General features: G+C 44.0%; 1 protein-coding gene across 3 annotated transcripts in view; it reads left to right on the top strand.

Moving 5' to 3' along the window:
• Positions 1-23,467, top strand: part of ADCY2 (adenylate cyclase 2) — a 1,055,565-nt gene that overhangs the window by 951,867 nt on the left and 80,231 nt on the right. For all 3 annotated transcript variants that reach the window (XM_033929720.1, XM_033929718.1, XM_033929719.1), the window contains one exon: positions 5,422-5,536. In XM_033929720.1, coding sequence (XP_033785611.1) covers positions 5,422-5,536 — 115 coding nt within the window. The remainder of the gene's footprint in view (positions 1-5,421; positions 5,537-23,467) is intronic.

Raw genomic sequence — 23,467 nt, 5'->3', positions numbered from 1 at the left:
AAAACTGGAGAGATTCCGGAGGTCTGGAAAATAGCAAATGTCACGCCCATCTTCAAGAAGGGTTCAAGGGGTGACCCAGGAAACTACAGGCCGGTGAGCTTGACCTCGGTCCCAGGAAAGATGATGGAAGCGCTGGTTAAGGACAGCATCTGTGAACACATTGAAAACAACGGACAGCTAGAGTCGAGTCAGCATGGCTTCTGCAAGGGTAGGTCATGCCTTACAAACTTATTGTACTTCTTTGAGGGGGTAAACAGCCAGGTAGATAAAGGGGAATCTATAGACATCATTTACCTTGACTTCCAAAAAGCCTTCGACAAGGTACCACACGAAAGACTGCTTAAGAAGATATGGAACCACGGGGTGCAAGGGGAGGTTCCCTCTGCTGCGGTCCCATATGTCAGAGGAGGAGTGGGACTGCAGCAGAGGGAATGTGCTGCGGAGGACAACAGGAGCCTGCTAGGATCGCTACAGCCGACCAGCAATCCTCTGCAGGCTGCTTTGAAGGTGAAACCGGGAAGCCAGGAGAGAGATGGTGGACAATGGGATGGAGGGAGGGAAGGAACAGAAAGGGTATTTTCTCACGGGCCAAATTTGGCCCGTGGGCCTGAGTTTGGATGTGGGAGGATACTGCCTTTGTATCTTCTGTGCTACAAGCAGGCGCAGATGTCCCACTCTAGAATTCTGGGACTGCTTTTGTAATTCCCTAATGTCCAAAATGACACACCTGTTACACTAGAAAAAGAGATTAGGTTCTTACCTTGCTAAATCTTTTCTAGTAGATAGGAGTGTCATTTTGGAGCCCTACCCTGTCAGTTATTTTATCTGCCTTCCTACAGTTTCAATCAGAAGTTTGAGGCAAAACTGAGATTTGATGTCAGTCCTCAAAGGATATGAAGGGTAAGCTATTGTGGAATGTTAAGTTCCATAGAGAATGACACAGGGACAAATTTTTCCCCATCCCTGCAGGAACTCATTTTTCTCTCCCGGCGAGTTATTTTTCTGTCCCTGCCCCATTACTGCAAGATCTGTCCTCATCTGCACAAGCCTCAAACACTTTAAAATCATAAGTGTTCAAGGTTTGTGAGGTTAAGGCTGAGTTTACAGGAATGAGACAGGGACAGCGACGAAACTAGCGGGATGCAACAGGGAAATTGAATTCCTGTAGGGGTGGAGACAAGTTTGTCCCCGTGTCATTCTCCAAAGTTCCATAAATGTTTCCAATTGGTATGGTTGTTTGATATTTTGATAGTTCAATTTCAGTGCTTGCCTAAGAAAAGCCAACATCAGTCCTCCTCGAGGCATGGTTCCACAAGCTCCAGGATGTCAATGTTGCTGGCACTCAAGAAGCATTGTCATTAAAAAGAGTGCTCCCCCTCTCTTGTTGAGATGCTGATGCTGTAGCTGCCATGCAGCTGGGCTTCAACTTCCAATTCAGTACCAACAGATTCTCAGGCTGACTCTACATTGGTCCTGGCTCTGCCATTACTGATGCCTACCTTCAAAAGCTTACAACAAAATGTATTAAGTTAGTCCAATAAAAAGTATCACCTTTGTTTTGTTTTATTTCTATATATTACCATAACATTCTTCCCAAAACTGCATGCCTACTCTGACAAAAGTGCACTGTATATCTTGGACTGTAAGCAAGCCTTAAACCTCTACCTGGAGTGGACTAAAATTCATAGTGGTCCACAAGCCAATGGTGGACCATGCTGCAGTCCGGGGTTCCATCTCCCCTAGCGAGATCCAATGCTTGTATTTCCCAGCAGCCATTTTGTCACTTTTCGAGTCACTGGCAGTGTGAGTGAAGTAAACACATTGCCTTCAGCAGCCTGGAAACTTTCCCTCGGCTACTGCTTCCTGTCCCTGTGTAGGCAGGAAGCAGTAGCAAAGGAAAAGCTTCCAGCCCACCAAAGGCAGCATATTTGCTACACTCATGCTGCCGGCAGCCCAAAGAGTGAAAGAGCGGCTACAGTGCAAGGCTTTCAGTGGCTTCTGTGCAGCATCAGCTTGGGGCAAGTCAAGTGGCTACTGGGGGAAGAGGAGGGTGCTCAGTACCATGGCAGATATGGCTCTGTCTGCCCAGCCCTGCTGCCTACCACAGCTTAGCACTGGCAGCTCCCGAAAGCCCCAAACTGCTAACCAGACACATGGAGCCCCAAGGCCGCTACAGCCAGTTCCCCAGAACCCAAAGGAGGTGAGACACTGAGTGCCTGTGATGGTGCTCCTCTGACTTTCTGGTGTTTAGGATTACCTCTCCATTCAAACCTTGACTTTAAACACAAAAGTTGGGCAATCCAAGCACATTTAATCTTTTATTTATGTTTACAAGTATTTTGGGGCAAAAACATTACTGAAAACTAGTTTTGAATTCCATTACTGTTTTCTTCTTCACCACGTCCCTTGAGAGGGCATTCCAGGCATCCACCACTCTCTCCATGAAAAAAATTTCCTAACATTACTCCTAAGTCTTCCTCCCCCTACCTCAATTTATGCCCTCTAGTTATACCATTTTCCCTTCTCTGGGTTTGTTTGTTTATTTATCCCCCGCCCTGATCAAGGGTGAGTTACACAATTACATACAAAATAAGGCATCATATTTAATGTACAAATCACATCGACAAAAACATAGTATAAAACAAGTTGCACACATACATACCAAATATAAAATTACATGAAACATACAAGTCGCTTTGACGACGAACATCATTATAGCCAAGAAAACTGGCCAACCCTAAAATACATCAGAATATAAAAATGCATGTAACATACAAGTTGCCTCAATGATGAACATCATTATGGCCAATAAAACAGACCAGCCTATGAAATACATCTGTGACCAGCACTCTGCACTCAACAGTCACCACTCCTCCCTCCTCCCTCAGCCAATCTCAGACCCTATGTTTCATCTTACAGAACAAGTGTCTTTTATGTACTTTTTTAAAGTTCTGTAGATTTTGCTGTTGAAAGAATATATTCTGGAAGGCTGTTCCATTCCCTGGGACCAATACAGTGAAAAACACTATTCCTGGATAATGAAAGCCTTAAGTCCCGTACAGATGATACATACATATTTAGGTCTTCCAGTCTCTTCTCGTACTTCTTTTGGCTCAAATCCCTTACCATTTTTCTTGCCTTCCTCTGGATGGCTTCAAGTCTTTTTATATCCTTCGCCAGATACAGCCTCCAAAACTGATCCAAGTATGGCCTCACCAAAGACTCCTCTTTCTATACAGCCTAGCATCCTTCTGGCTACAGCCACCACCTTATCACGCTGTTTTGATGCCTTCAGATCCTCAGACACAATCTACTCAAGGTCCCTCTTCCCATCCATGCCTCTCTCCCAGAACATATGGTTCCTTTGGATTTCTACCCCCCAAATGTATCTCTCTGCACTTCTTCACATTGAATTTTAATTGCTAGATGTTAGACCATTGTTCTAACTTTTTCATGTTTTCCACTCCCTTCAGGGTGTCCACTCTGTTACAAATCTTGGTATCATCCACTAAAAGGCTCTTACCTTCTAACCCTTTGGCAATGTCACTCACAAACATATTGAACAGAATCAGTCCCAGCACCGATCCCTGAGGCACTCCACTACTCACCTTTCCCTCTTCTAAGTGAATTCCATTAACCACCATCTTCTGGGTTCTGTCCACTAACCAGTTTCTAATCCAATTCAGCATTTTAGGCCCTAACTTCAGCCTGTGAAATTTATTTAAGAGCCTCCTATGAGGAACCATGTCAAAGGCTTTGTTGAAATCTGGGAGCAGATGCTGCACATGGATAAATGGGAAGGGAAGACATTGAAAAGTAGATAGATTTGAGGATTTGGGCCCTGGAAACAGAGTTAAGAGCACAGACTGGAAAAAGATGATTAGAAAAATAAAATTACCAGACAACAAAGGTAAAAAAATTATTTTATGGAGGAGCTACCGTAGAGTGCTTAGAGAGAGGAGACTTTTTGCATGCACTAAACAGCTGCAACAAACTTTTACTTGTTTCCTTCAACTTTTTCCTGCCTGCGGGACTAGTGCCGAATTGGGCAGGCATCGGAGGAGATGGCCAGTGACGTAATCGGGGTCCATCTTCTCCGTGTGAAAAAGCGATGCCGCTGCTAGGCACAGCCGCAGGACGCGGCTGCAGGGTATAGTTCAAGGGGTTTGCCCTAAGGGGCACACTCAGCCCCTTGGGAGCCACGAGAAGTGGTGTTGAGAGGGTATACCATCTTTGGGTAAGATATATTTTTTGTATATATTAATGGGTAAAAGGAAAGCTAAGCCCAAAAGTTCCACCCCTGCTGCAGCCGGCCCTATGGACCACAATTTAATTCCAGTGACCCCTTCCCAAGCAAATCAAGAGTATGCTTCCATTTCAGGTCCATCCTTAAATCCCCTTGAGAGGACTCTACCACTTCCACCATTATCCAAAGATAGGGAGCCTATGTTATCCCCTATTGATACATCTGAGGAAACCCATAAATCAATCACTATACCCAAATTACAACATACTTCATTACCTAAAGCATTAACTTTATTGGATTCTAGTGATGATAATTGGTGTACCTCAGAGGATCAAAAGGATATTATTACCTTGAAAGATTTGTGGTCGCTAAATAAGAGTGTCGAAGGGTTATTAAGATCAGTTGTTAAACAATCTTCATACTTTTCAGTTGAAGTTGTAAAGAAGTTTGAGAGTGTGGATTCCAATTTAGACCTAGTAGATAAAAGACTAACGTTGGTTGAAGCACATACATCCACACTGCAGCAAGTTTCGACTTATGCGGTTAAGGATGCCTGTGTAATTCATTCAAAAATGAAAGTTATGGAGAACTTGTCACGTTCAAAAAATCTCCAATTTGTTAATTTCCCAGTGACTCATTTGATATATCCAGAGATTTTATTATTATAATATCTCCTCCTTCTAGACCTTTTATTTCTGTTCCAGGCTCCACCTTTGCAACTAATATATAGTTTCAGGTTGATTGGTTTCTTAGATCTTGCTGTTGCAAGTCTCTATTGTCCTAGCATTATTGTTTTTGGTGAGCCAGTTGAGAGAATGATGTGGCCTGCTTATCCTCAGAGAAAGTGAAGTTACTTACTTGTAGCAGGTGTTCTCCAAGGGCAGCAGGCCAATTATTCTTACAAACTCTCTCTCGTCCCCTTGGAGTAGTTTTTTCCAGCTATATTATTAGACTATTGGTCCTGCAGTCACTCATCAGGCAAGAAGGAACCAGCTGCCAAAGGCCTTTTTAAAGAGACAGTTCTCTGGGTAGTATCCACACTGAGCTCCATTGGATGATGTCACCCAGTTGTGAGAATTGGCCTGCTGTCCTCAGAGAAAATCTGCTACGGGTAAGTAACTTCATTTTCTGGTAATAGTTACTTGAATATTTTATGTTTTTCTTGTTTGATTTAGGAGCCTGACAGGCAATATATGCACATTGGAACAATGGTGGAGTTTGGATTTGCACTAGTGGCAAAACTGGATGTGATAAATAAGCATTCATTCAATGAATTCATGTTACGAGTAGGTATGTATGCAATGATTACCCTTTTCCATTTGTGCTTTGGTTCAAGTTAAAGAGCTTACAACGAGAGCGATCTGATGGGGAGATTTAAGTTTTAACTCTCATAGCTGATTCGTGTTCAGTATGCAAGCAGGGACTATAAACATTGTAACATTGCAGAGACAGGGAACACAACCACTGGGCTTCAGAAAGCCCTAGCTATCGTACAATAGAAATGTACGTATGCCGGAATCAGGATTCTATGTACATTGGGTTCTTAAGGGAACTGGAAACTATGAGTTAGATTTACTAAATTGTGCTAAAATGTTTGCATTTACTAATGCCATTAATATGTTGTGTTATGCCATGGCCAGTTTGGAGACCATGTAAAGATGAAGAATACTGCAATGGATAGTGCTTCTGTTGAAATGATTGAGAAACATAAAAAAATGTATCAAGTCATAAATTTCCCTGAAACAGCTAGGAGGCCAAACATAGCTGCTGTTGGGCTGTCTTTGACTGATTGAATCAATAATGTTGGAAAATATAAGGATTACTTTTGACTTCTTGGAAAGCTGAGTGCCATCTTTTCTTTTCTTTTTTTTAAATATTGAACAGTTTTTGATATATGGGCATATTGGGTAACTCCCCTTTTTAGTACCACTCTCTGGCTTTGTCTATACTTTAGTATCTGTCTGGTTGTTGTAATAGTATGTTTTTGATAATTGTGGAATTTTTTTAATGACCTATGAGTGAATGCTCCCCTACTGATAGTGAAAATTTGCCAAAAAAGGGTAAGCAGAATGAAGGTTTCTACAATCTTTTTTTTTTCTTCACCATTTTATTTGGATCTTATTGATGCATTGATGACCATAGAGGAATGAGCATGAATCCTAATCTGGGATAAAGTACTGATGATCATAACTGAAGCCTAAGGTCCATGGTACCCAGCTTCTGACCCCTTTATTACAAACTAGTCGTTAAGCCCGTTACATTAACGGGTGCTAAAATTTATGTCTGTATTTTTCTTTCTGTCTCTTTCCTCCCTCCATTTCCCTGTGTAGCGCTGTCTCTGCTTTCTTCCTCAGTCTCCACTCTCAAGCTGTAACATTACTGCTTAGCTTTTTCTCCCTGCAAGCATCTCTGCTCTCTTTCTCATCCCCAGTCTCTGCTATTTTTCTCTTCTTGCAGGGGGTCTCTGCTCTCCTTTCTCTATATGTTCCTGATTCCTGCAAACTTCTGTTTTTTCTGTATGCTCTTGATCCTGTGTTTCCCTGTAGGTGTCTCTTCCTTTTTTTTTTTTTTTTATTCCTTCTTCACGTATGGTTGATTTATTAAAAGTTTTTATATTTTTCCTATTTGTTGCATGTCTGTCTCCTTGGTCGCTGTATGTTTCTCTTTTTTTGCTTTCTGTGTTTGTTTGTGTTTTTTTTGCTGATTGTCTACTTGGTCGCTGTCAGTCTGTCTGTCTCATTGGCTGCTGTATGTGTTTTTTGCAGTCTAACTCCTTGGCCACTGTATGTCTGTATGGTTTATTTTCCTGAATTTATCCTTGGGCATTGTATTTTTTATTTTTTTCTGTTTGTCTCATTGGCTGTTTGTATTTTTTTTTTTTTTTTTTGCTGTCTCCTTGCCCACTGTCTCTCTGTCTGTCTCCTTGGCTGCTGTATGTCTGTTTGTCATTTTTTTCCCTGTGTCTCTCTCTCTCCTTGTCCTCTGTGTTTTGTTATTTTTTCAATATGTCTCTTTAGCCCCCTGTCCTTCTGTGAGTGTCTGTGTGTCTCTCTCTCCTTGTCCTCTGTGTTTTGTTATTTTTTCAATCTGTCTCTTTAGCCCCCTGTCCTTCTGTGAGTGTCTGTGTGTCTCTCTCTCCTTGTCCTCTGTGTTTTGTTATTTTTTCAATCTGTCTCTTTAGCCCCCTGTCCTTCTGTGAGTGTCTGTGTGTCTCTCTCTCCTTGTCCTCTGTGTTTTGTTATTTTTTCAATCTGTGTCTTTAGCCCCCTGTCCTTCTGTGACTGTCTGTGTGTCTCTCTCTACTTGTGCACTGTTGTTTGTTTGTTTTTTTCAATCTCTCTTTAGCTCCTGATCCCCTCTCACTGACCCTTGCGCGACTGCATGTTATTCCGGCTGGGTTTCCATGGCAACCCTGCTCGCGGGTCTGTGAGTGTAGGGCCGTTTTGTCGGGTCTGGCGGCGCTGTGTAGCGGGGAGGCGGGGCCTCAGCACCGGCCAGGCGGCTCGCACCGCCGGCCCCCAGGAACCCGAGGCCGGCGGCGGGGGAGGCAGGGACATGCCTGGTGTGCCATGGTGCAGGAGGAACGGAGATCGTCGTCTGGCTGCGGTCCGGCTTGTGGAGGCGATCGGGTGGTGACGTATTCGCGCGCATGCGCACTCCTTCGGCCACAGACCTACAGCGCACGGAACACGCAAATAGAAGTGCGCATGCGCGAGTTAGCCTTTTATTATATAGGATAGCATTGAGTGGGATTAATGGCAGAATCTTGTTGAGCTAGATGCTCAGGTGAGAAAAGTATAAAGAAAGAATGTAAGATAAATATGTAGCATTTTACAACACTAGGTGAAAGAACTGTTTCTTACAAAGCTTTGTTCCCCCAGCAAACACCACTTTAGGCTTTAGTGGGAGGGAATAAATGAGGCCAGAATTGAGTAATGCCTTCTCAATCTTAGGTATGGGAATAATATTCACTGTACTGTGGTGCTCAATTATTTCAGTTTAATGAATATTTAGGTAATTAAGAGGAACAATTGCTAAGGCTCCTAGTGACGAACCCCCTTAAAGACAATAGAAGAGTTGCTAGGACTAAAAGAACTATTTCTTCTCAATTGAGGAGAACAGAAACTTCAAAAATACTGACATTTAACATCCCAAAATAAGAATCCTGGGGGGCCGCCACGGGAGCGGACTGCTGGGCACGATGGACCCCTGGTCTGACCCGGCAGAGGCAATGCTTATGTTCTTTCTAAGCAAAGCTTCACCAAACACTGTACATTCAATGACTGGTTTTCCTCCATATTCATGGAGGTTAAGGGCACAGCCCCTTTACGAATACCAAAAATTTGCAAATAACTTTCTTTTCATATTTGCAAGTTTTGGGGTACAGCCCTCGCAAATACTGTAAATTTGTGAATAATAAACATTCCCACCATGTTCATAAGCATTGATTTAAAATAAGTTCTTGCACTGTACTGTGCACTTTTAGCAGTACAAGTAAAGTACTGTATTATAGAACTGACCATTTACAAGCATATACTGTAATCCTATTATGTCATGGGAAATCCACCAATATAGAACATATAAGGGCACAGAACTAAACCCCACTTTTTTTTGCTTTTGTTAAACACAGGGTCATATACAGTATTCATATACAGAACTGTAATTCTTAATAATGTTGAACAAAATACTGTAACACATACAGATCACTTATTCAGGTGTGTCTTCATCCTTGTCATCCTGTACATGTTCTGCATGTGGTGCAGGAGGAGGAGACGAAGAGGATAAGTGAGCACCAGGGCCTCCTCAGGCAGTGAAAGTGGATCATTGATGTCTTCATTGTCATCGTCCTGTATATGTGCTAAACTACTTACATTTTCTTTTTAGTCAAGGCACCAATGCTATGATCTTGCAGTTGGATCTAAGCTGCGCCTTTGACCTGGTAGATCATACCATTCTACTGGATTGTCTAGAGTCCATTGGTATTACAGGAAATGTTTTTAATTGGTTCCAGGGATTCCTAGGCAAACGATCTTATCGGGTTTTCAAGGATGACAATTTATCTTACAGCTGGAACAACATTTGTAGGATACCTCAGGGTTTCCCTCTATCTCCGACTTTGTTTAATATTTATCTCATTTCACTGGGTAATTTGCTGCAAAGCCTAAAGCTCAATTTTTATATTTACGCAGATGACATCACTGTTGTGATTCCATTAACTTGTTTGTCGTCAGATTTTATTAATCTTTTAGCTAACATTTTAAATCAAATTGAGCTCTGGATGATTGCTTTTAAATTGAAATTAAATACTGAAAAAAACAAATTTTTTTTTAGCAACTCCCAATGAAAGGATAAAAAAAGATTCGATCCAAGTGAGCGGACGAGAATACAAAATTGAACAATCCATAAAAATACTAGGTGTAATTCTTGACAAACATCTGACCCTGGAAAAACACATAGATCTATTGTTTAAGAAATGTATTTCAATCTTATGGAAGCTTCGCACCATTAAGAAATTTTTTGACTAACTTTCTTTTCGTCTACTGGTGCAAACATCCATCCTGAGTATTTTGGATTATTGTAATATTATATATTTAGGAGCTTATAAAAAAAATACTCAAAAAATTTAGACTAATCCAGAACACCGCGGTTCGCCTTATTTTTGGTCTAAAAAAATGGAAACACGTTATCCCTTACTATCAAAAAGTTCACTGGTTGCCAGTGGAGGCTAGAGTTCTGTTCAGTTTTTGGGATGCTACCAGATTACCTTGCCTCTCAGTTTTCTCTGAATTGTTCTAATAAGAATACTCAAAGAATACACCTATTTAATTACCCTTCTTTTAAATCATGACAATACAAGAAGTTTTTTGACAGAATTTTATCATTCCAGGCCGCCAAACTGAATACATGGCTTGGAAAATTAATACTTGAGGCTACTTCTTACTTTGATTTTAGAAAATCACTAAAGACACGGTTGTTTGACATGTTTTCTTCTTAGTCGTGTTACTCCCTAACCTATCATTAATTCTAAACAGTTCTTTTATCTTAATTGTGCTACTGTTTTAACTTTTATTGATTTTATCAGATGTATTATTTTATTGATCATTTTATCTTGTATTTAGACATTGAGGGGTAAATTCTCTATAGTACGTCTAAACTTAGGCGTGCTTTAGACGTCCGAAGTAATTGAATAATTACGGCGTTAAGGGTCTTAATAAGTGTTAATTAGGAGTTAGACGTAGCTAGACGTCAGGTAGACGTCCAAAAAAGATAGACGTAAGATAGACGTCTAAGGAAGGCATAGTCGTGTCTACATATGTAGACGTGGGCGGACATGGGCGTAACATGGGAGTGGTAATGGGCAGGCGCTACTTAGACGCTACTTAAGCGGCAAACCGCGTCTAAATATCATCTATAATGTAGGCGTAAGAAACGCTGGTCTAAAGTGGATTTTGCTTCATTTCAATGCGGTTTCAACTTTCTTAATTCCAGCTCCCCTTTAGAAGCGAGTTAGACGTCCTTGGTGCAACAATAATTCCAATAGTGAGTTTGAATAGGTAATTTTCATCTTTTCTCTGTCCTAATAAATATAATGACACCATATCAATAGAACACATTATATTGCATGGATAACAAACCACATTTCTGCCCAAACAATAATATAATTTACACATTGCACCACCTTTTTGGCTTTCCTGTTAAAAAAAACAAAAACCTTTTTTCTCACCAAACAGCACTGCAATCGGCTCTTTTTTGAAAGCAAAGAAAGAACAGCAAACACATATCATTATTGCACACATTACTTCATTTCTCAGCACTTAAAAAGAGAATAAACAGATACACACCTTAACATTCATCTTCCCTCATTGCAAAATGGAGCTCTTCAGCTGCATAAAGCTGACCTCATTGTGACCTCATCAATCTGCACCTTCAAAATAGTGTGCCACAATTAAAAGATGCGCTGGGTGTAGAACTCACAACCTCTGGACGACTAGCACAGCATATTTACCCATAGAGCTACAGCAGCTTCTACTTAGGTCCATCTCATCACCCTTTCATATCATACTTGACTGATCTGCCTATGTATCATCTCATTAGCTATCATGTCACACAACTCAAAGAAAGCATTTCTGGCTCACCAGGTTAATGCGCCTGGTCCAACTTCTCAAGGTCACCGGTTCAAATCCCACCATCAGCATACCTCTTTTTCACAGCTTCCTATTAGCACTCAAAATGGTATATATATATATGGTGGACTTTGCTTTTTTTTCATGGTTAGGGTTAGGGTTAGGATGTTATGCTGCAGGAGTGTGTGTTGGGGTGGGGGAGGGGGGTCTAGGATGATAGAGAACAGGCTGCTGAGAATTGGTGCAGATCATTTTAAGGATCAACTCAAATAAGTTTAAGCAAAGGAATGCCTAAAGATTGGAAGGTTTTCTGGTAGAAAACAAATATCAAATATGTATTAAGAAATTGCAGCACAAATGACGCCGATCGTTAAGCGCATAGAACACCGCTTTTCCTCATATGACGCCTAAACGGAACAGATTACTTACAGTCATACATCCATTAGTACAGTGCTTAGAATGAAGATTAGCGTGTGAGCATGGTCTGGGTTGAACATTAGAAAAATGGAGCTTGCGTTCGATCAAAACAGCACTTTTGGACTCCACATCACATGTATTCAACCATACTTGGGAATATGGGTTTGGGGCTCAGTGAAAGCAGCGCTTTTAACCATTGAGCTACCACTCTTTTCTCTCAGCCTACTATGAGATGATAGCTAAGTTGCTTTTCCCTTAGCAGTTCACTAAGCTATGATATGACAAGTGAGCCAGAGACATTGGAGCGAAAGGTGCTGTAGCTCAGTGAGTAAAGGCGCTGTACCGATCTTCCGGGGGTTGTGGGTTCAACTCCTGGCCTGTATTTTACTTGTGGCATATCTACCTTCTAGGTGCACGTTGATGATGCTTTCCACTTCTTATAGGAGTTGATTATAACATTACTGTATAACTTTCTGTGTAGCAGAAAAATAAACTTTTACCCCTTCCATGCTAAGAATTTGAGTTCAACTCATCTTATATTTCTCCTTTTAAACATGGCATACTTTGTTAGTTTTTATCATGGTAAAGTATACATTTCTGAAATCATGAAGAAAAAATATATAAAACAGCAATGTTTTGTCTCCTAGCAGAATTAACTGCCTATAAGAAGCGGTATAAGCAAATCAAAATTGCTATTGTACGGTTTGTTATCTAGCACCTTCACGGTATTATGCCACAATTAAAAGATGTGCTGGGTGTAGAACTCACAACCTCTGTATGACTAGTACAGGAGTTTAACCCATAGAGCTACAGCAGCTTCTGCTTAGACCAGTGATTCCCAACCCTGTCCTGGAGGAACACCAGGCCAATTGGGTTTTCAGGCTAGCCCTAATGAATATGCATGAAGCAAATTTGCATGCCTATCACTTCCATCATATGCAAATCTCTCTCATGCATATTCATTAGGGCTAGCCTGAAAACCCGATTGGCCTGGTGTTCCTCCAGGACAGGGTTGGGAACCACTGGCTTAGACGGATCTCACCGCCCTTTCATTTCATACGTGACTGAGCTGCCTATATATCATCTCATTAACTATCATGCCACAATAAGCACAAAGAAAGCATTTCTGGCTCACCAGGTTAATGCGCCTGTTCCAACCTCTCAAACTCCCCGGTTCAACTCCCACCTTTGCTCATTTTAATAAGGTCCTAGCAGCTTCCTATTAGCTCTTATAATAGGGTCTACATGGTGGACTTTGCCATTTGTAAGGTGCACATTTCCCTTTCCAGGCAAACCTATTTTCAGCTTACCATGGCTCGGACATCCTAAGCAGTGATGAGAGGAAACCTTTCGTCTGACAGCAAGATGACATTTGTGGATCGTCTGGTTAATGTGCTCTATTACGCCTTGTCCATCTTCTCAAGCACCCTGGTTCAAATCCCATCCTCACCTTCACTTTTGTTTCCTTGCATCCTAACAGTTCTCATAAGTGGTGGAATTTGCTGTTTCTCATCAGCATTCTGCAGCCACAGGTGCATGAGATACTTTCATTTGCTCCCAACTACAAGCCATTCTAGTAAGAATGTGTTTCTTTTGATGCAATATAGGCATTGGCCAACAGCTATGAGTTAAATCAAACATCAGAGGGCTTGGATAGGTGTTGAAGGATGATACATGTGGTGAGATGGATCTTACACACATTAGTATTGGTAAATGCAGTTGGGCTTGACATTTAGGGGGGGGAAGTTGGGGTGGGGGAGGGTGTTCAGTATGAGAGAGAACAGGTTGCATTAAAAATTAGACAATGGAGGCAGATAATAAAAGCTGAAGCAAAATATATTGAAGTAAAGGCATGGCTAAAAAGTTACTAGTTTTCCTGCCTGAAACAGTAATATAAACTATTTGCAAACCTTATTCAAGACTTGAACCCCTGATGTATGGAAGATAAAAAGCAGTGCTTTAAGGCATAGAGCTATAGAGAGAACTTTGTTTAGAACATAGAGGTGCAAGGTGCAGCCAGCTTTTCAAGATACTTATAGAACATCAGACAACCAATGAGGTGTGGTGGGCGTGGTTAAGTGAGTATAAGAAGGTCCAGGTGAGCAGAGTTTTCTTTCTATTCTGTCCTATCGCTTATGTAGACGTTTGAGACTTTACTCTGTCTTTTAAATTTGCTTTCCTATCTCTGCCTCCCACCTCTCTCTATTCCACAGAGCCATTAACAGCTACATGTCATTCTAATATGTTGTTTTATCTTTTCTAGAAGCAGCTTGCTAGCAGCTCAGATAGTAAGTCCAGGTGAGAATGATAATTTGTAAGCTACTTAGGTGTCCCTATGATAGAACCAAAGAAACCAACCAGCAAGAACTGACTTCTTTTTATGGACTTTCATTGTGTGTTATTGTTTATAATAGTTCTTCTACCTCTGGTAGCAAAATGGATATGTAAGTAAAATGTATGTGTTCACACATCTGAGAGGGTTTACTAATAGAGCTAAAGTTCATTCTTTGTAGAATCAAATTACAGGCCAGTTTAAATCATTTGAGGAATGGTTCTGTGTACTACCTCATTGATAAGAATAGGTCAGGTGTGTTGTGTGTGTGGGGGGGGGAACACTGCCTTTCAGTGGACATCAAATCAGTGTACATGGTTCAGGTGGAAAACTCCTAATGAGTGCCTAATGGGTTAGGCATCTTTATTTTCAAAAGGGGTCAGCTGTAGCTGTTAATTTTAATAAGGAGTCCAAAGGTATGTTAGCACTTCTGTTACTTCTAGGTGTGTGTTAGAGACTGTGATGTGACATTCAGCCACAACTTCAGTGTTTAATTTTGGAGACATAGGTCTTTGTAACATGTTTCTCTCTATTCTTCATTTCAGGTTGAGTATGCTCATTACCCCAATGTGTTTGCCAGAGACCAGAAGAGCAGCTCAGCACACCAACTTGCACCTGGCCAAACAATTGTAGGTGAGAAAGCTATATGGTAACATTTATTTGCTTACTCTACTATTTTTCACTTGACTGTTAGAACTATACCTGAGTTATACTTTTATCTCTCTCTCCTTGGCCGCTGTCTATATCTTTCTGTCTCCCCCCCCCCCCCCACCCCGAGCAAAGCTATCTGTCCCTAGCACAGTGTGGCCTTGAGCTCTGGCCTCTTGGAAAAACACAAGTACCAACAAATAAAATAGGTGAGAATGATGTCATGCAACCTTTCTTTGCCCTTGTGATTAATTTTTTTTTTCAAATGAAAGCTTTTATTGAAATATACACAGAAATATGCAGCAATAACAATGAGCAGCACAAAACAACAAAAGAAAACACCAAAGTTGCTGCCAGCAAATGAAACATGTGCAAAATCCACGAATATACAAGAACAAACTACAAAACCATCTAGAACATAGCAAAATCCCCCCTCCCACCCCCCCAGGGACGAAACACAGTTCCCACACCACCATAAAGGGTAAAGGGTCTCCTAACCCAACTCAAATAAAGAAGCAGGAATAGGATCTCCCAAGCACAGGTCCCCCTGTTCAAGCCCCAAACTCAACTCCCAGCTCCACCCCCACAACTAACCCCTACAGAATCCCGAAAGCGACGCCAAATACGAGCATAGCCATGCTGTTTTCCATGTCGTAAAGCCGTCAAATGATAAAGAAGCTGCCAGGTAATCAAGCGCTGCTCCACCATGTGCCACGTGGGAGTTTGCCTACCTGATTCTATAAGGAGGCTAAAGCCAACCGGGCAGCAGTGAAAGCCAACTTACAAAACAGAGAGTCTCCCCAGTCAAGATCCAATTAGTGCCAATACAAAAGGGCATGCCGCCAATCAACCGGAATCTGTAAATTAAGGATTCGGGACACTCGAGAGAAAACCTCAGCCCAAAAACCACTCACCCTCCCACACTGCCACCACATATGAAGGTAGGTACCCACCTCCCCACAGCCCCTCCAGCAAAGAGCACTCGCCCCCCCCCCCCCTCACCAGCGAGCCAGAGCCTGAAGCGTATAATACCACCGGAAAAGAATCTTATACCCATTTTCAACCAACATAGCTGCGATGCCCGCCGAAGAAACTGCTTTCCAAATGTCCCCCCAAGTATCCAAAGAAATAGCAGACTCCCAATCTCCCTCCCAAGCCAACATATAGGGTAGGGGCAGAGCCCTCCAGCTATTAAGGTACCGATATATAGCAGACAGAGCACCCTTCCGGAGTACCGGACCCAACAGCAACTCAAAGGAAGTCTTGCCACCCCGTAAGTCCCCCAGGTCCGGAGATAATAAACAACTTGCAAGTAAGAAAACAGATCCCGAGCTCTAAAATCAAAACGGCCCTGGAGCTCAACAAAGGGCCGAATTCGGCCCAGAACCGGATCCCACATTGTCCCACGCAAACCAATCCCCGAGACTCTCAACTAGCAAACACTCCCTCTCCCCGACCAGGCACAAAATCCGGATTATGTCGCAACAGCGTGTACCAAGAATGGCGCCTACCCAACAATAAGCCTCCCCGGGTCAGACTCCAAACCCGTAAGGAAGTGTCTACCGAAGACAAAACACCCGCGGGCCGCACTCTCCCAGGTACCCAAGGCTGATGCTTCAACGGCACCCCGGCGGAAAAACTTTGCTCAATCACCACCCACGGTTTCGGGTCCTGCGCCTGCCATTCTAAGAGGGCACGCAACTGAGCGGCCTGATAATACTTCACCACATTGGGGACCGCTAACCCCCCGTCACTCCTACCCAAACATAGGACCTTCCTGCTCACTCGAGGTCTCCGTCCGGCCCAGATAAAGTTAAAAATATGCCGTTGCACCCCCTCCAATGTGCGCCTACCCACCCAGAGCGGTAACACTTGAAATAAAAACAGAAGACGCGGCAATATCATCATCTTCACTATTTCCACCCTACCCAACCAGGAAAAAAAATGATCCTTCCAACTGGACAAGTCCTGTCGGATACTACGAAAGAGTGGGGGAAAATTAAGATCATAAACATCCACTCCCGGCGGGCCGAAATAAACCCCAAGATAGCGCAAAGAATGCTGAACCCAACGAAATGAAAACCGTTCCCGAAGGAAATTCACTCTATCCAGGGACAAATTAATATTAAGCAGCTCGGACTTCCCAACATTAACACGAAACCCCGACACCATACCAAAAGCATCCAGCTCCCGCAATATAGCAGTCAAAGAACTCTCGGGATCCTCCACCGTAAAAAGAAGATCGTCTCACGTCTATAGTGTGTAAGCTCATGGAAACTCTGATCAAACAGAATCTTGACATAATCCTGGATGAAGGAAACCTTCGTGATCCCCACTAACACGGGTTCACCCAGGGAAGATCCTGCCAGTCCAATCTCATTAGCTTTTTTGACTTGGTTACTAGACAACTGGATGCCGGAGAATCATTGGGCGTGGTATATTTGGACTTCAGCAAAGCATTTGATAGCATCCCACACCGAAGGTTATTGAACAAGCTGAAATCGACAGGATTGGGGGACACTCTAACTACATGGGTTGGAGACTGGCTAAGTGGTAGACTACAGAGGGTGGTGGTGAACGGTACACCATCAGAAGCGTCGGACGTGCTCAGTGGAGTGCCGCAGGGCTCGGTCTTGGGCCCGATTCTATTCAACTTATTCATAAGTGATATGAAGCATGGACTTAGAGGAAAGGTATCACTGTTTGCCGACGACGCCAAAATTTGCAACATAGTTGGCAAAAGCTTGTTACCTGACAATATGACACAGGACCTATTGATGCTGGAACGATGGTCAACGACTTGGCAGCTGGGCTTCAATGCTAAAAAATGCAAGGTAATGCACCTGGGCAAGAGAAATCCACCCAGAACTTATGCACTAAATGGTGAGTCCTTAGCTGCGACCACGGCAGAGCGTGATCTAGGGGTGATCATCAGTGACGACTTGAAAGCTGCCAATTAGGTGGAGAAGGCTTCCTCCAAGGCAAGACAAATGATGGGTTGTATCCGTAGAGGTTTTGTCAGCAGGAGACCTGAAGTCATCATGCCGTTATACAGATCCATGGTGCGGCCTCACTTGGAGTACTGTGTCCAATTCTGGAGACCACACTACCGTAAGGACATACTGAGGATCGAGTCGGTTCAGCAAATGGCCACCAGGATGGTCTTGGGACTCAAGGATCTGACATACGAAGAAAGACTAAAAGAATTGCGGCTGTACTCACTTGAAGAACGAAGAGAGAGGGGAGACATGATTGAAACGTTCAAGTACATCACGGGTCGCATCGATGATATCTTCTGTCTCGTGGGACCCTCGACCACCAGAGGGCACCCGCTGAAAATCAGGGGAGGGAAGTTTCATAGTGACTCCAGAAAGTACTTCTTCACCGAAAGAGTGGTGGATCATTGGAACAGGCTCCCACTGCAGGTGATTGAGGCAAGCAGTGTGACGGATTTTAAGAGAAAATGGGATGCTCATGTGGGATCTTTAGGGGAGTAAATTCAGGGGGGCGGGCACTTGGAATGGGCAGACTCGATGGGCTATGGCCCTTTTCTGCCACCATTTTCTATGTTTCTATGTCCGCAAACAGGGTCAACTTATAGTCCTTTCCCAGCACAGTAACCCCCCTAATGTCCCTATTGTGACAAACCCAGCATCAGCTCTAGTCTTGACTCTGGTAAGATCCAGTGCAGAAGAGCTGACCAGGTGGATTCTGGCGGTCAACTTGAGGCTGACCTCCCTTGCCCCTATGATCAGAGCAATAGTGATCCAGAGCAGAGGCAGGCTGACTGGCAACAGCAGCCTCCAGTCTATAAGATAGCTAGAAAAGCCACAGAGAAACTAGCTGCACCTAGAAAACCCAGGCAGGGAAAGGCTGCTTTGAAACCAAAGCCCATCCCCCGCTACAGGCTGAAGGGGATTGGCTCTGAGCTGCTTAAGAGCAGACTGATACAAGCAGCAGGAGGAGGAGCGAGTGACCAGGGTGAGTCACTCCCACAGCCCAAGGCAGGGCAGGAGCCGTGGAGCCAAGCTGCAGGGCCAACAGTTTCAGATTGGCCTATGCAGGAGGTGGAAGAAATCTTCCCCACCTCAAACTTCCAGATTCCTGATTGTGTGGAAAGCATGGAGGTACAAGTTGCTGGTCCTATGATAGAGAGCCAGACAGAATGCATGGACATTGAATGAAAGGAAGTGAGTAACTGTGAAGCAATTAGTGTGTTTTTTTTTCTTTCTTGTGCTTTCTTTCTGTGCAAGAAAAGCCTGAAGAATTTGCTATGTGTTTGGGCTTTATTATGATTTTTTATTTAAGTACAGTACTTACCGGAATACTGCCTACTGGATTTACTTAAAGCCAAGTTTGAGCAAAAGAACCTAATGGTTGAATATTTAAGTTTATGTTTGAACTGTGAAAATCCTGCTGTGGCTCCCGTTCCTGGGGAAGCTAATTAGCTTATCTCCCTCAGCTGTATTTGCCTTCCATGAGGTGGCTGAAGAAAGGCTGGGCTGTTTGCAAAGCTGTGGCAAGGTTTTGTTCTAAACATTGCCTGACTGCTGAAATTATCTGTTTCATGCCTCTAACAAATATTCCTGGGAGAAAATTTGAATTGTGTTTGAACACCAGTATAAAGTGCATTTCTGAATCAGAGTACAAGATCTCAGGCAAAACCATCTGTATGAGATTTCTGTTTTGGTATATCTTTATTTTGAATGAAATGCTACAGTGACTTTGCTTTGTGTTGCACCCTTTTGACCGCTGAGGTCAGAATAAACACCTTATTCTTACTTGAAGAATTTGGTCTGAGTGGTGGTGTTTTGGGAACCCATACTTACCTTTTCTCTCCCATGCCTAGGCAGTCGCCTAGGGCCAACCGAAAAGTCCTGAAGATACCCCTGGTTAAAGGGGACCCGCCAGAATCCCAGTGTTTGTCACACAATAGCACTGCGCTGAGGAGTGTTGGTGACACTATTCATCCGCACCCTCTGCGCCAGGGGTTCCACCATCAGGGCAAAGAGGAGCAGGGAGAGAGGGCACCCCTGACGCGTTCCCCGTGCAAGAGAGAAAGTATCAGAATAGCCTCCATTCACCTTAATACAACCAACAGGGCGGATCCATTCCCGCATGCGCGGACCCAAACCCACAGAATCCAAAACCCGAAACAAAAAAGGCCAGGAGACCCTATCAAAAGCCTTCTCTGCGTCGATAGACAAGAACACCGTCTCCCGCATACCACCCCTGGCCCTCTCAAACAGGTTATCCAACCTGATCAACTTCTTTGACTGGGTAACGGGGAAGCTGGATATTGGGGAGTCCCTGGACATCGTGTACCTGGACTTTAGCAAAGCATTCGATAGCGTACCACACCGCAGGTTACTGAGCAAGATGAGTTCTATAGGATTAGGTGACACATTGACGAAATGGGTTGGGAGCTGGCTTGGAGGTAGGCTCCAAAGGGTGGTGGTGAACGGCACCCCCTCCGAAATGACGGAGGTGATTAGTGGAGTACCACAGGGCTCAGTCTTGGGCCCAATCCTATTCAACATCTTTATAAGAGACTTGGCAGAAGGGCTTCGAGGTAAAATAACATTATTTGCCGATGACGCCAAACTGAGTAATGTAGTGGGCAAATGCACAACAGACGAAGATTCAGTGCCCGACAACATGATGCACGACCTACTCCTACTGGAGCGATGGTCTAGGACATGGCAACTCAACTTCAATGCCAAAAAATGCAAAGTTATGCACCTGGGCAGCCAGAATCCATGCAAGTCTTATACCCTTAATGGCGAGATCCTAGCAAAAACGGTAGCAGAACGAGACTTGGGGGTAATCGTCAGTGAGGACATGAAGTCTGCCAATCAAGTGGAGCAGGCTTCGTCCAAGGCAAGACAAATCATGGGCTGCATACGAAGGGGTTTCGTCAGTCGTAAGGCGGAAGTCATTATGCCATTGTATAGATCCATGGTGAGGCCCCACCTGGAATACTGTGTGCAATTCTGGAGGCCGCATTATCGCAAGGATGTGCTGAGACTGGAGTCGGTGCAAAGAATTGCCACCCGGATGGTCTCGGGACTCAAGGATCTACCATACGAAAAATGGCTTGACAAATTACAGCTATACTCGCTCGAGGAGCGCAGAGAGGGGGGACATGATCGAGACGTTCAAGTATCTTACGGGCCGCATCGAGGCGGAGGAAGATATCTTCTTTTTCAAGGGTCCCACGACAACAAGAGGGCATCCGTTGAAAATCAGGGGCGGGAAACTACGAGGTGACACCAGGAAATTCTTTTTCACTGAAAGAGTGGTTGATCGCTGGAATAGTCTTCCACTACAGGTGATTGAGGCCAGCAGCGTGCCTGATTTTAAGGCCAAATGGGATCGGCACATGGGATCTATTCACAGGGCAAAGGTAGGGGAGGGACATTAAGGTGGGCAGACTAGATGGGCCGTGGGCCCTTATCTGCCGTCTATTTCTATGTTTCTATGTTTCTATGTTATAAACCCGACGGGTATTATCGCCCACCTGCCGACCCACCACGAAGCCCGATTGATCAGGATATATTAACCGAGGAATCCAACTCATCAAAATCCACATAAATATCTTAGTATCCACCCCCAACAGAGAAATCGGTCGATAAGAAGCACACTGGAGGGGGTCCTTCCCTGCCTTAGCTAACACCGTAACGCCAATCGCATAAAAAACGGAAGTGCACGGTTCTCCTCTAAAGAATTAAGAAAGCGTAACAGAGGAGGCAACAAAAGATCTTGAAAACGCTTATAGTACCGAACAGTAAATCCAAGTGAATCCAAGTTTCATGGAACGCAAAGCTCCACGTGCTTCAATCAGCGTGAGAGGACGATCCAACCGGACAACATCTTCCAGCGCAATCTTAGGCAGTGCCGCCGAAATTAGATAGCTATCTAGGTCCAGCGGGGACCCAGCCGCTTCCGGAGTATAGAGGTGGGAGTAGAACTCCACAAAGCGTGCTTGAATATCTTCATCTTTCCGCAACAGCACTCCAGAAGCCGCCCAGACTGAAAGAATCTGATTGCGCGTCTGCCGCACTTTCAAACGATGGGCAACCAGTCGGCTGGCCTTATTAGAAAACTCAAAATATCTCTGTTGCAAGGCTGCAGATTAAATTGCAACCGCTCCAAATCCAAAGCCTGAAGATCACGGCGAGCTTGAAACAATCGCCCACGCAGCTCCATATCCCAAGGTCTGTGCTTATGCAAACTCTCTAAACGGCCTATAGATAGGAACAAAGCTGCCGCAGCTTCCCTACGTTTACGCTGTCTAGCAGAAGCCAGAGCAATCAATCTGCCCCGTAGGGTAACCTTCAACCCTTCCCAAACCGCCTCCATCGAAGCCCCACACTCCACATTCACCTCCAAATACTCCCTTAACCACCCATCTATCTGCACGACCACCTCCGGGTCATCCAGGAGACTATCATTAAAACGCCAGAATTTCTGTCCCGAACCACCCCCCTCCCCCAAGAACCGTACCCAAACAGGAGCATGATCCGACCACGTAAGCGATTCAATCCCCGCCGACTCCACCTGACAGAGCAATCCCCGCTCCACAAATACATAATCAATTCTAGAGGAGGAGTGCATCCCAGAAAAATAAGTATAGTCCCTATCCGACGGATGCAGCCAACGCCAGCAATCAACCACATTAAGGGCAGCCAGCGCCTCCTGCAGCATCTTACGATCCCTCCTCCCATAATGATCCGCCCTCCCCGAGTTATCCAAAGGAGGAGTCACGGTAAGATTAAAATCCCCGCCCAAAATTAAGGCACCCCCCTTAAACCGGAGAATTTGAGGCACCAACTCACGGAAGAAGGCCCCCTGACCTTTGCCCTTGTGATTAATTAACTACACTTTTTTTCCCTTCACAGGTATTTAATAAGAGAACTGTACATGGATGAGTGTTAAACTCTCTTTTACAAAGAGAAATTAACCAATCAACTCTTCATTGTCTCAATCCATCTTCCATGCTGTTTTCCTGGCCTGTCCAATTAAAATCATATACCATTTTTCACCTTGTGCTTATATATGTTTAGATTATAAATATCAGGGCCTATACACATTTACTAAGTCACTGTGTTAATTTGAAAGGGAATGGCAGGGCCCATTCAGCACTACCTCCAAAGAGAAACCCACACAGGAAACCTATAAACCAATATAAACTTTTTAAATTAAATATAAGATATATCTTTTAAAACTTTTAAAACAAAACTAGATACAAAGCGGAGGAGAGGGATGGAAAAGAAAGGGTGGGTGAACCCCCAAGAGCAACTTGAGCTACCTCAGGAGGAGTCAGGAGCTATGTAAAAGGCCAGTCATTGAGAGGACGGTGGCTCATGGCTGGACGCATGCCCTCCTTCCTCACCATGCTCCAACCTAGCCAGCCGTTCCCTCAATGACTGGTGCTCCTGAATCAGGGTGATCAGGACCTCCTCTATCCTCCCCAACCTCTCCAACACAGCCCCTAATCCTGGAACCGTCTGTGTTGGAGAGGTTGAGGGTGCATGGAGGAGGCCAGCCTCCTCCTGAGGCTGGTCATGCTGCTCTGGGGGGGAGCCAGAGAGGGAACAGGATGGGGTGGGGTCTAAAACAAGGGGTGGAGAGGAGGGGGAAGGGGTGTGACGGGGGGAAGGGGTGTGATGGGGGAAGGGGTGTGGGATGGCGGCTCGC

Source organism: Geotrypetes seraphini, chromosome 2, assembly GCF_902459505.1.
Source record: "Geotrypetes seraphini chromosome 2, aGeoSer1.1, whole genome shotgun sequence".
Classification (NCBI taxonomy): domain Eukaryota; kingdom Metazoa; phylum Chordata; class Amphibia; order Gymnophiona; family Dermophiidae; genus Geotrypetes; species Geotrypetes seraphini.
This window is presented reverse-complemented; position numbering and strand designations above follow the sequence as displayed.